Raw genomic sequence first — 13,743 nt, 5'->3', positions numbered from 1 at the left:
CGCAATGCTACAGATCAGTTCCCAGCAGATCTTACTTCAGGCCACTTGCCCGTGTCAGGAGGACCCACCTTAAGCTGGCCACATGCATCTAAGAGAGGCCAAACTCCTGAAGCCCCCGCAGAGGTCAGCAGTGGTGGAAGGGACAGCATTTCTCCATGGCTGACCAGCAGAAGCATCAACCCCACCGCTTCCAAGCCCAGTCAAATGCACCTCTCCTGGGATGGAAGCTCTAACCTGGACACGGCAGCTCCTACCTGCCAAATCCACTGACCGAGGGAAGTTCAAGGACAGAAAAAGAATGGGGCTGAACTGCAGTTGCTGCTTTGGTTATGGCCCAGCTCCGTCCCGGCATGAGCAGATCTAGTGTTTGGGGAGGGTCTTCAGCTCCTCTTCCCCTTAAGGAAAAGGAAGGTTTACAGTGTTTCTTCTCTGCTCTCTGTGGCTCTCCCAAGGACGTCTGAAAACGCTCTCCCTGTTCACATGCAGGTGCTACTCTAACCAGAAAGTCGCCACGCGCACACACACACAATCCGCCACAAATCAGCTCACGCATGCCATCAGCTCCTGGACTGCCAACGCGAGCGCAGGGGCAAAGCTGGGGCAGCCGGAGGCGACGGAAAGCTGGGGCAGGGAGCCAGCCGCAGGGCTCGAGCAGACAGCCCGCCCGCCTGCAGCCTTGGGAGCGAAGGCCTCGTCCCTCCCTCCCGGCAGTCCCCCGCGCAGCAGCCTCTCTCGGACACACGCGCAGACGTGCTTTTCCCAGGGGAGTTCGCTGCAGCACCTTTTCTCTGTCCCAGCTGCTCTGCCTCCGCTAAGAGGAATTCATGGGTTAAGGATGATGGTGAAGTGAGAAATAGTAACAAACGAAATCCAAATGCCTTCCTGGCAGTCCAGAACAACAGTAACAGGGACTCAAGACAGGCTCCCCAAGTCTGGCTCCGAGCAAGGTGTGGAGCTAGGCGTACTATCTGCTGGTGCTGGGCAAGGGCTGCTTTCTCCCCGGTCCCCAAGGGCACGACCCAAAGGTCTGTCCTGATCAGCGTCCTCCACAAAGGCTGGCGGGGTCTCCGCCATGCTGCTCTTTGCAGCGCAGTTCTTCCCACTAGGTTTTGCTCGGCTGTCTGAGCCCTCGACAGCCTCAGTCTGCTGCGGAAAGGAAGGGCTGGGGACGGAGGGCCCCTCCTCCTGCAGTGGGACGAGGGGCACAGCCTCTGCGGCGGGGGGAACATCTGCTGCAGCCACCACAGATGTGGAAGTGACTTCAATGGTGATAGAGCCCATGGCTGTCTCCGGGTGGTCGCTGCTGACCCTGATGCGGGCAACTAAACCAGAGGCAGCGGCAGCATCCTGAGGGTTGCCGTTGGCCATGGCTTCGTGCACCACATTTGGCTCCAGGAGGGTAGTGCTCAGGTCGGAGAGAAACGAGGCTTCTGTAACGATGGCGGCGGTCTCGGCTACCCAGTTCAGATCGCTCCCAACAGAAGCCGCTGTGGCAGCAGCGATGACGCTGGAGGCCTCGCTGGGAGTCAGGGCAGCCGGGCTGCCGCTCTCCCCAGAGGGCCCGGCAGCCAGGTGGGGGCGGCGGCTGCCCACATCGACAGGGGCAGCCGTAGTGTTGTTGTTGAGGTTGTCTTGGAGTGTCGTCTGAGTGCCCTGGCCCACCTGCTGGTTCTGCAACAGCATCTCCTGGATCCTGATCTGCTGGAGAATGGCTGGCAGCTCATAGTGGTGGAAGAAGTAAATCATTGAGTGCTAGAGAAGGCAAAGGGAAAGGAGTCACTCATTGGGCTTGGCTGCGAGCCCAGACATACCTCAGAAAACTATGCTTTCCTCTTGCTGTAACGACAGTGACTGGAGAATTTGGCTGCTCTGATGGCCAAGAGGTTATCTGAAATTTTGGAAAGATTTATCCCTTCCACTGTGACTCCTGACAGCTGCTTTTATAGTTTCTCTCTGAAGACAGGCAATGGAGTACAACCCCCCTTTCCTTGTAAGGGCTGAGAACGAGAAGGGTAAAGGCATTTCTCTGGCCCATTCTCAGTTCCCTCTCTCCATCCCGCAGCAAAGGCGGCACGTCAACAGCCAGAGACACACAAAAGGCGTGCTTGAACCGGGATATGGGAGACATCAATTTGGAGCTGGTCTTGCCAGCATCTTTACTGCACAGGCCTGACCAACTCCTCAGCCTCTGCAAGGGACATCCTCAGTGGGATTTATTCCAGAAAGACAGGATCAAAATCCTTCCCTAACACCTTCCAAAACTCAACTTGACATCAGCCTACTATCAGTCAGGTGGCTGCATTTGAGCCAGTGACCAAAAAGTCCTGCTGTTCGATAGCCTCCTGCTGCTTTTCCTTTTCCAAACCAGGGATCATTTCAATCTCTTATATCCATAAAAATTGCTACTCAAACTCAGCTTGACAAGAAGTTTGATAAAGCCCCACGTACAGTTACTTCCTTCACTTTGCTCCCACTGGCTGTGCTGTTAAAACCAGCAACATAGCAGTTTAAACCACGGGCAGCCAGGCCCCTCTGAGGCGGGCGGAGCGACCAGGACTGAGTTCCCAGGATGGCACCGGCCTCCACGTGGCTGGTTGCACTAACGTGCAGCAGAAGTGGCAGCTGCTCACCTGGATGAAGAGCCACGAGGTGACGAGAGCCAGGCTGCTGTACTGCCCGTTGAATCGATAGTGGTAAGCATAGAAGGCAAAGTGGTACAGATAGAAGAACCTGGACAGAAAGGAAATACCAGGAAACATCAACAGACAGGACAAACGTGAGTTTCTTTCTACTCCCAACTCTCTTGTGAGCTGGGGCACTCTGCACAGGGCAGCTCAAACTCACATTAACAGGTAATTAGAATTGCTTCACTATGAACAGGTCTTCAACAGGGCAAAACAAAGGGCAGGGAAAGGATTGAGGCGATTCTTGAGATCCAGGCACAAACCCAAACAGTAAGCAATTGCACGTTGGACCCTATGACACGCAGGGCAGCTCCCAGGGAGACGTACAGCAGCTCTCAAGAGTGGAAGCCCTCCTGCCTGAGAGGGCTGGAAAGGAGCTGAAGCAGCCTCCCATCAGAGAATGGGACATGCAGTGAGGTCCCAGCCAGCTCCTACCTGAGCCAATGCCTCTTGCTCGTATTGGTGTGGCAACAGATAGCGTCGTACTGGTCAGCCAGCCACACAATAAGGATGATGTAAAACGCAGTTGTGGTGTCATTGAAGAACTCTGACATAATGGCCTCCATACCTACAGGACAGAGGGTGCCTGACATCAGCACGCTGCAGGGCACAGACGCCAGTCCGGCAAAGGGCTTCCTGAGGGGTATGTGAAGGAATCCTCTGTCACGTCCAGAGCTGGGGGAGTACAGCAAGGACCACAGCAGAACAAATCAGCTCTGTTTAAAGCAGCAGCTAAGGCCAAACACGTTTCACTGCTGACTGCAGCCACTGCACAGGCCAGACTGGCTCCAAACAGCGCAGATTCGGGGGCGGAGGGGGGGGAGTTTGTTGCTTGGTTTTTTAAATTCAAATTGTGCTAATGCAATGTGGTCACAGGAAGCACAAATCTGAAATGAACTAAAGTGACAGACAAAGCTTCAGTTTCTGTGATTTCCAAATGAACTGCTTTTTCAGGGGACGCAGAAGGACAATGCAGCTCACTGTGCCATCAAATTCCAGAGCCTTCCACCTTGTGATGAGCCGACATGCTAACCACCTGCTGTGGCCAGGTCAGAACAGGGAATTGCACTTTCTACAGATCCCAAAGGACTTGCTGCACATACACAAGAAGTGAGGTAATGTCCTTACCTACTAGAGCCAGAATGACAGTGAGGAGGGGAGCTGCAGGGAATGCAATTGTCATGTTCATTTCCAGCATCTGTAACAGGTCAACTGCAAGAAGGAAAACATACTATAACACAAAGTGAACGTGGGGCCACGGAACCCCCCAGCCCCACATTACTCCCCACTCCGAGCACTGCATCATGCAGTGAAGTCCACTGTCCCAAGTCCACTGTCCCTGATACTTGTCAGGAGACAGAACAGCTCTTGCAAACACAGCGACAGGGTTATAGGGGGGATATATTCCCTGTGCAGCTACATGCAGGACCCTTCTAAACAAGGACAGTGAAGAGTACATACATGATACGCTGTGCTGGAGCAGCCAGAGTGCCCAGTACACCCTAAACCCTTAGAAAATCCTTACCAATGAAGACAAAGATCTGATGGTGCGAGTAGCGCAACAGCATCGAAACAGACAGCGTCTAAAATACGAGAACAGAAGCCAGCGTTAGAGCCGCACAGGTCCAGGGAGTCACTTTCAGAATCACACTATGGCTTGCCTGGACAGGCAAGCCTCGGCCTGCAACGCTGCACAGCGTGCTGTGCATATCCCAGGTTCGTTAGTTTGAACGACGCAGACCGATTTCCCAAAGAGTAATTAGGACTTCACAAACAGCAATTAATCCTTGTATTACTGCAGTGAAATAGGCAGTAAGTAATTTGTTTGTAAAGAGACCGATTCTGAATATTTGAGCAGGGGCCAAACCAAACAGCAGCAGAGCTGGAACGAGGGTTTTTTCCCATCCTACATCTGCGTTCCTCCCAGCACCTCCTAACGCCTCTCTGAGAACAGCCACCCAGCACTCCTCTCCTCCCCTCTCACTGGCCACGATATTATTGTACAAGGAGCTGCACCAGCGGACAGTCAGACACAAAGGGAGACAGTCACCCAAGACTATGAACACAGGCTTAGTTACCACTTGGGATCTTGTCTAATACTTACCTGTAATCACCTCACACATAATCACAGGAGACTCGGTTCTATCTTGATCACTCCTGGCAAATTAGTTAGACCTGTTCTTAAAAGTCTCAGAGGACAAACTTTTGCACCCCGTGCCTTGGCACCCTGACTGTTTAACTACATTGAGATGCTCAAACATGAATCTCCCTTTTGACAAAAACCCCCCAATATTTCATTCCATTTCAGCTCCTCTGTTTGTTTCACTTTTAGGACTTTAAGAATCCACATTAAAAAAAAAGTAAAAAGCAGAGCAGAACCTCATACTCCATCAGCTTAGCTTTAACAGCAGGCCTGTACTGTAACATCAAACATCTGCTGGCCAGCACTGGGCTCAGAGCGCAGGCAATGCTTAGCTCCTGTTGACTTACAAATATGACCATGATGACAAAGGCTGCCAGATACGACGTCCTAGCCATCCACATGCTGACAAAGCGATAGTGCTCCCCAGACACCACATTGCGAAGGAAACCTGAAAAAAAAAAAACCCCACAAAGCCACAAGCTCAGTGTGATTAACCCACAAATTAAGGACAAACTTCCAGTGCCTTCTAGAGAAATAGGATTTAAAGCAAACCTATGGCAACACCTCCTCACAGCAGCACTCATTATGCAGTGCAGTAAGGCAGTAGGAAATCACGTTTGCAGACAGCTCGCCCCTCCCGCTCTTTTGATTTTGTCCTTGACAATAACATTCCTACATAACACAGGGAACTGTTCCCTGCATAGAGATTAATCGATAGGCAGAAAAGGATATTCATGCATCCATCATAAAAACATCAACTGCTCTGCACAGCTGCTGAAAGCGATTCCTCCAAGCCTTACCTTTGTTTTCTTCATTTTCAGCTAAAGCTTTGACACTTGACATCAGGATGTCATCATAACCCAGGAACTCGTCCAGTAATAGGCGGCTGAACCTGTCCCCAAAGCACTGATCCCTGGTAGGATCTGGAGAAAAGACAAAAAACCATTCAGATTGTTCATATCTTAAACCATAGAGGCAGCAAGGCAAGCACGCAGTCTTCTCACAGAATCGCAGAGTCACTAAGGTTGGAACAGACCTTTAAGATCATCAATTCCAACCACCAACCCAACACCACCGTGCCCACTAAACCATATCCTGAAGTAAATTCTCATCACTCAAAAGGACACATTTGCCAGCAGACCTGCATCTGTGTCCTGGTTTCAGCTGGGACAGAGTCAGTTTTCTTCACAGAAGCTGGTATGAGGCTGTGTGTTGGATTTGGGATGGGAATAATGCTGATAACGCGCTGATGTGTTCAGTTGTCGCTGAGCAGTCAAGGACTGTCCAGCTTATCACATCGGGCTGCCGGCAAGTGGGCTGGGGTGCACGGGAAGCGGGGAGGGGACGCAGCCGGGACGCTGGCCCAGGCTGGCCAGAGGGATATCCCATACCATATGACGTCATGCTCCGTATAGAAAGATGGGGGGGAAGGAGGAGGAAGGAAGGGACGTTTGCAGTGATGGCGTTTGTCTTCCCAAGAAACCATCATGCGTGATGGAGCCCTGCTTCCCTGGAGATGGCTGAACCCCTGCCTGCCCATGGGGAGTGGTGAACGAATTCCTTGTTTTGCTTCGCCTTTTGCTTTACTTATTAAACTGCCTTTACCTCAACACACGCGTTTTCTCACTTTTACCCTCCCGATTCTCTCCCCCATCCCAGCGGGGGGAGTGAGCGAGTGGCTGCGTGGTGCTTAGTTGCCAGCTGGGGTTACACCACGAGTCTGCACTCGGACCTTTGGCAGTATAACTAAATTGGGCAGGACTGGGAGGGAAAATGTCACACCCTGACAAATCTGGCCACGCTGTCAAAATGCTAATGTCAATCAGGCCTTAAGAATTACATTAGGGCTGTCATAGTCTCTGTTGGCACAGACATTAAGTGAGTTTGCCTTCTAGGCTTGGACTGTCCCCTAGGCTCACCCCAACTAATTGCCCAGAGAAACAAGATCTGGTAGGACTCAGAGGGCCAGGCTGAGACTCTTCAGCCATCAGCTGGCCTCAGCATGGCACTGCTGGGGCCCACCATCCCCATCCACCCTCCTGCTGCGGAGGACACACGAATGCCTCCCCACCGCTCTGAGCACTAATGAAGGCTGTTCAGTTCCATCTCATGAAGCTGATACTGCATTCTAACTGTACAAACACTTATCAGCTTGTGAAAATAACCCAAGTCGGAGCAAACCAGGAAGCATGAACACAAATAATTTTTCAGTAAATTACTAGTATACTTGTGAAGGAATTTGTCTAGCTGAATTGGAAAGCCAAGGTCAGTAAACAGATATTTAACATGTAAACTGCCCATCCCCTACATGGGATCACTGCTTAACACTCCAGCCCAGCTGTACTTCAGTTTGATTAGGAGTAAGTAATGAACTCTAGTCTGATTGCTGCACTACAACTCGTTACAGATCAATTATGATCACAGGCATGAGAAAGTTTGAGACCATTATTTCTGACATGGACAGGTCTTACTGGAGCAAATGCCAAAAGAGAACGCTGTTCCAGGAAAACAGTCTGCTGGTGCTGACAGGGGAACAGATGTACGCTGAGACAGCGCTAAGCAGATCTGCTCAGCTTCGTCCCCGACATGCACAATCACTCTCGCCACTGGGCTCTAACACTGCACTGCTGCTGCTCCACACTGAGCCTAGACCTTCAGTACCACGAGGCTCTTCCTTCCTCAGTAGGAAAACTGTGCTAGACATAACATTAGGGCTCACTAAAACAGGCTCCACCATTTCAGACTTCTCTTGGAAAGGTAATACCTCTAAAGTAATGAAGACTCCATAAAGCAGCTCTCCTGCATGGAAAGTGAGCGCCATCAACTGTTATAAATAGTCTCCACAAGACTAAAGAGGAAATAGCGCGTAGGTATCTCTGCAGAGCACTTACCCACTCCTGCACCAGAGTGGGCTGGCTCCCTCACTCACCCAAAGTCACCACCATGACCGGGATGCTGAGGCGCTGGCGAGTGCTCTGGGACAGGCGCAAAAACCCGTACTCCAGCGAGTACTCCACAATGTACTCTTCCTGCGGCCACACTGCAAGAGAGGGTGGGAAGGGAGAGTCAACAGCAGGGCTTGCAAACAATGACCAAGAAGAAATAGCACCTCTGGATTCCCCCCCTCCACGTTCTGGAAAAGAAAATCAGTTGCAAACGCAAGGTCCAGGCTTCCTTCAACCAATTTAAAACAAATCAATACAAGTTCTTTGAAACTGCAGCCCATTCCTTTGACATTAGTCCTTAGTGTGAAACTTCTAGGAAAGCTTCAGGGCGGTGGCTCCAAGCTCTGTCGAGCATTGTCCAAAATCTGCCCACATCTTTGCCTGGCAATCCCTAGACCACTTGTTCTTGGTCTATTCAACTTCTGCTTTCTATGTGGTTTAGGAAACAGCAGGAAAATACACTTTACTCCTGCTGGACACCAAGCAAACACTCCATAGGGCAAAAGCACTGGACTTCTCAGGAGACAGAGGTCACTGCTGCAATTACGTCTTTCCAAAAAAAATTCTGGTGCTTGAAGTTTCCTTGATTTTTTTTTTTTTTAAAAAAAGAAAGTTCAAAACAGATGCTTTCTGCTACATCATTTCCAAAAGTACAAAACCTCCTGCTAAGCCAGAGCCAAGCAGTTTAATCCCTGACCTTTCAAACTGTCACAGCATATCTTGCAAGAGGTGAGGGGAGGCAGCTGTCAGGCATCTCACAACAACACAGCAAAAAAGTTAAAAGGATACAATAACTTAAAAGAAATGTACCTGCCTCTTCTGATTTACAGCGACATATCACTGACAGAAATGCCCACTTCACTTGCCTGCCTCTGATACCACTTCTTGGGCAGCAAATACAGGCGGGTGTGTTTGTTTCATCTTTTGTTTCCATTATAAAACAGTTTTAAGCTCAAATGGAAATAAAATGTTTAAATATCAAAAGAATTACTTCCTTTGTATCATAACAAATTTTTCCACAGTAAAATATTCTGTCTAAACATCAAATTTGGTGTACTTATTGCACAAGAAACCTGGAAAAACAATAAAAATAGGTATTTGGGGATTTGGGACCCATTTGAAAAGATTAATTTTTTAACTACATTAGGAAGCAGCATGAATTCTCTCTCCCACCACACTGCTGGATCATTTCTGAGCAGGCGTTCAAGCAAATCAAGACACAGCCCATCAATGTACGCAGCACTGTACAACGTGACTCTCTTACAGAACTTAGGCAACTGTTAATAAAGGTATTGTGCCAAAAATATTTACTGCTCTCTAGTCCTATGTCACTTAATGATCTTAAATTCGGGACTAACGAGTTCTGGATCAGCATCAAGCAAAACCACTGCAAGACCAAGGGAACAGTGCCGCTGCAGTGTCCCGTCTCACAATCCTCCACAGCTGGAACACCCAGTACTTCTGAAGAGCAAAGAATTCCAGTCTTTCCAGGGATATAAGCGTAGGTAAAAAAGGCAAATTAAGTAAGAATCCAATTGCCATGTTTCTATTTTAACATGAGGGTTTTTTTTAAATAGATTTCTTCCCCTAACCACTAGAAACAAAAGTTTTCCAACACTAGAATTCCATTTTAAATAATACAAAGCCACTAAATCTCCCTCTAGAGCTTATGAGGCATTAGCAGCTTAAGTTGTGCTGGAACAAGGGGAGGGATAAAGCAGGATAATATCCTGAATGATGCAGAGCAGCAATGCTGTATCCCGCAATCCGCTAAAACTTGCTCAGTGGCTTTCAGGATTAATTAGCTATTCCAAGTACTGGTGTTGACTCAGGCACCCAAAATACAGCCCAAACCCTGTTAATAGAAGGAGGAATGTGCACGGTCACTGGGATCCCTGCAGATCTCAAGAGGATAGCAAACTGCTCAGAAGAGGGAGGTTCACTTTCACCTGAGGTATCTGGCACCGATCACTGCAGAAACACGATGCCAAACCAAGAGGCTTCGGCAAATTTTACAGCCCAGACGACCTCTGACTCCCAGCCTCCCTCCAGCCGAACGAAAGATTTTGCTATAGATCTAGTGTTAGTATTGACAAGATTAACCACAGGTGAATGCGTCAGGGAAGACATTTAAGGTTGCCATGCACGTGCCCAGAGAAGCCAGAAGGAATGAGACGTGCAGGGAAGATGCAGGGGGGGAAGGAGAGAGCACAGATGGCAGTGTAAGTTGTCTTTACCTGCTCTGGCTAGCATCTCAAACTCGGACACAGTCTCCCTCAGAGGCTGCATACCTTTAGTGGCTGCTTCACTAAATGAGAACTCCTGGCTTTCGTTGTGGGTCAGTGCCTCGGTGCTGCTCACCCTGGATGGCTTGAGGAACACCTTGGGCTCGATATCCAGCTCAAACTGTTGGAAAATCATGGCAGGGAAAGTCATGTTAGCAGTCACTTCAGCTCCCATCTTCTGTGCTCCCTCTGTGGCCGCAGCAAAGGCCTCTACCACCAAAAGGAGGACAAGAGAGGCCACTTTCTCAGGCATTACTTTCTATCTTAAACCATCAGAGGCTAATGTGGAGGTTCAGGAAAAGCCAAGGAAGACACTCTGCTTGCAGGTGACCAAGGGATCACAGGGGGACTGTGGCATACTGAAGATTCTAACAAACCACTTCTCCCCAAACTGACACCCAGGTTCCCATCTCTTTCTGTGTACACAAGGAACACATCTTTACCTTGATAGAGCTGTTTTCAAACATATCCACAGACATCTCCTCCTCTTCCTCCTCCTCTTCCTCAGCTGTGGACTCAACCACCATTCCTGGGAACTTCTCAACACCACAGAATTGCAGGAAGATGGGGGCTCGGCTCGAGTTGCGCTGTATTTCCACGCGCAAGATGCCATCGCGTGGCCATTTCTCTCGCACGTGCTCCAAGCAGTTAATGGGCGAGCGGGAGAAGGCGATGTGAATGTAAGCCAGGATGAAGAGCACAAAGAGAGCCTACACACAGCAAGAAACAAAGCAGAGACCATCAGCCCAACCAACCTTGGCCCATTTACAAGCTCCCCAGTTTTAACCATCTCTTCTTTGCCCATAAAGACACTGGGTTAATCTGAACAAACAGATTTGCAAGTGGACAAGAGCTTTTATGCCTTCCAGCCCCGGTGGTCTCTGCATCAACAATAAAGCAGCTCAGAATCAGGCAATTTCAGCACTACCGTATCAACAGGGGAACACAGTAGAGAGCGCAGCAAGAACAATCTCCTTCTGTTCACAAGACCAGAGCTGCCACCGATACCTGTGCAGTACATGTGTCCTGCTGAAAGCACAGGTCACACGCACAGGTCCTGCAAACCAACACCATCCCCAAAACGACTGCACTGCAGGCAAACCAACCAAACACAGCACCAACGTGCGGTGAGGCTCCAAAGCATATTGAAAGAAAGAGAAATGCATCCGTGGCTTTCAACCATTCCCTCCTCAGCACTGTGTTTCCTGTTGAAGCTCAGAGAACTGTCCAACTTTACAAAGACAGAGTAAAGCAAACCTCAGCAAAAGACAACCCACCACAAGAGCAGGACAACACAAACCCATGGCAGAACCACCAGCTCCGCATCGAGATCTGCCACTTGCCGCTGCGAGGTACGGACTCCATCGCGGCGGAGGTCACAGAGCATCGCCACTCCCTTGCCCTAGCTCAACCCAAGGAACAGCTATAAAGCCACAGCAAAACAAAGTGGATTAATAAAATTCATTCCCTATAGTGAAGGTGGTAAATTTAGCACAATGTTACCCAACACTGTCCAAAGTTCACAGCTGAAAGCTCTGACAAACACTAGTACAGTAAGCAGTACAGCTGAGTTTCATACAATCACTTTCCAACTGCATTAAGATACTCATTCCTAATTAAACTAGCTGTCCTTGCTACATTTCGTTCTTGACCTATTTGCTATGAATAAACAGACTAGTAAACATCACATCTGCAGAGGAGCTGCATAGGAGGATGCTAGGGAAGGTAAATCAGAAACACCTCCCTCGTCGCAGGAGGAGCCATGACAAAGCCGGCAGAATCACGAGCTGCTTCAGGACTCTGAATGGCAGCACGCAGGACCACGGTCTCTGACTTCACCTCCTACCATGCACAGAGACGAGACCAGGCTGAAGTCTGGCTGACTCCTAACCCTGCGGGCGGGAGCAGGCTGTGCTAATACTCTTATTTCCTTGGGAGTGCTCTGATCAGAAGCAGACAGCAGCAAGAACCACTACCAGCCAGACCGCTCGCTCTGCCTGACAGCCTTGCCGTTAGCACCATCCCCATTCCAGTCCCCCTGTCTGCCTGAATCCAGTTATACAATGGGGAGAAAAACAGAGAGCAAAGTTAAAACCCTGAACACTTCTTGGGAGGGAAGAGATCGTATATGTGGAGTATGAGACAAGTCATCCTAAGTCTTTTCTTGCTTTACACGGCTGAATTTTAGAAACTCAGAGTAGAAGCATGCTGGTGTCACCTGGCAAGCTCCTCTCCCCCCTTCCCCTTACTCTGATTTCCCATACCGGTGCTGGCGAGATGTTTCAGCACGTGCCCTGGAAGCCACAATGCAGGATTTAATCTACGGGCAGTTCACCCTGCGGACACTGACAGGCCCCTCTGTGGGTCTTCAACCCTGCACCCATATCAACAAAAAAGCAGGTGGGTTTTTACCCTGTAACACAGGGGTTTGATACTGCACAGGTACTGACTGTGAAAAAGAAACAGGGTTAAAATCGGGTTGTGCATTAATCTCTTCCAGAAAAGACTCCAACAAAACTCTGACATCAAATATATGCAACGTATCCAAAAAGAGTGATTGCTTAGAAACAGAAATCTTTCATGCCCACAACCCTAGACCTGACCCACACCAGCCTGGCTGCCCAGCAAGCTGGCTCAGTGATTTCCTTTCTTATTTCCAGATCTGGTATCAGAGCTCTGGCGTTATGGGGCCACCACAGATTGTTACAACTATTCACACCTTCCTCCCAGAAGGGAGGCCCACCGGAGCTCAGTGGACAGCTTGGGGGAGGTGACCCAAACACAGACTGTGACCTCTGGCAGAGCCAAGCTTTTACATGTTTATAAGGAAATTTATGCCATAGTGCCCGACTGCAGGCTAGCAAGAGGAACGTCCACTCCTGCCACAAAGCCCCCCCTCTCACCTTGAGGAGGACAAAGAACTCGAAGACGCGGCGGAAGGACGGTGGGAAGAGGCGAGCGTAGGTCACTGCCATCTTGAAGAAGAGTGCGTGGAAGAGGCGATCGCGCACATTGATCAAGGGGTTCTGGTTGAGGTTGGGATTGCGGACGCCCCGGTTGTTCCCCGCGGCAGCCCCACCACCCCCGTTGTTGTTGGCCGGGTGGTGGTTGGCGTTCGGCTGGTTCTCCGACATCCTGACGCCTGCGGCCGGAGAAGCCGATCCTCCTCCTCAAGCGCTGCCTCCGAGGGGCCGGGGAGAAGCCCCGTGCCCGGAGCTGCTCGGTGCCCCCGGCCCGCTCTCCTCACGGGTCGCCGCCCGGGGCCCGGGCCCGGCCCGGCCTCCTGCGCGCAGACGCCTCCCGGGCGGAGGGCGGGTCAGGCCTGGTGGGGCCCAGGCCAAGCTCCGGGGCTCAGCGGGCCGCTGCCTCGGCGGGGCCCGGGAGCGGCGCGGCCCGAGCAGGCCCAGCGGGGACGCGGCTCCTGGGCCGGCCCCGCGGCCATGGAGGGGGTCCGTCACCGGGGAGGCCTGGTCTGGCCGATCCCGGAACGCAGCGGGCGCCTTGGCTCTCCTGGCGCGATGTAGTGCGGAGCGGCCCAGTCCCGTCCCCTCACCGCCCCGCCGCCATCTTCCTCCGCCGGCACGGACGACGGCGGCAATGCGCCTGCGCGAGAGCCGCCGGGGAACGCTGGGACGGTGGAGGACACGCGCCGGCCCCGCCCCACGATGCAAAGTAGAAGCCTTCCC

The 13,743-nt window shown here is 50.9% G+C and overlaps 1 protein-coding gene across 1 annotated transcript; it reads right to left on the bottom strand.

Moving 5' to 3' along the window:
• Positions 1-912: 912 nt before the first annotated feature.
• TMEM259 (transmembrane protein 259) lies at positions 913-13,191 on the bottom strand (the record flags this gene model as incomplete). Its single annotated transcript, XM_082010985.1, has 11 exons — positions 913-1,752; positions 2,631-2,730; positions 3,120-3,252; positions 3,813-3,896; positions 4,210-4,267; positions 5,175-5,275; positions 5,628-5,750; positions 7,757-7,867; positions 10,010-10,178; positions 10,501-10,767; positions 12,961-13,191. 11 exons carry the CDS (start codon positions 13,189-13,191, stop codon positions 913-915), a joined length of 2,217 nt encoding a protein of 738 aa, XP_081867111.1.
• Between the last annotated feature and the right edge of the window lie 552 nt (positions 13,192-13,743).

Source organism: Phaethon aethereus (assembly GCF_964289735.1).
Source record: "Phaethon aethereus genome assembly, chromosome: 26".
NCBI lineage: Eukaryota > Metazoa > Chordata > Aves > Phaethontiformes > Phaethontidae > Phaethon > Phaethon aethereus.
Note: the sequence above shows the minus strand (reverse complement) of the source record. Positions and strands in the feature narration are given on the sequence as shown.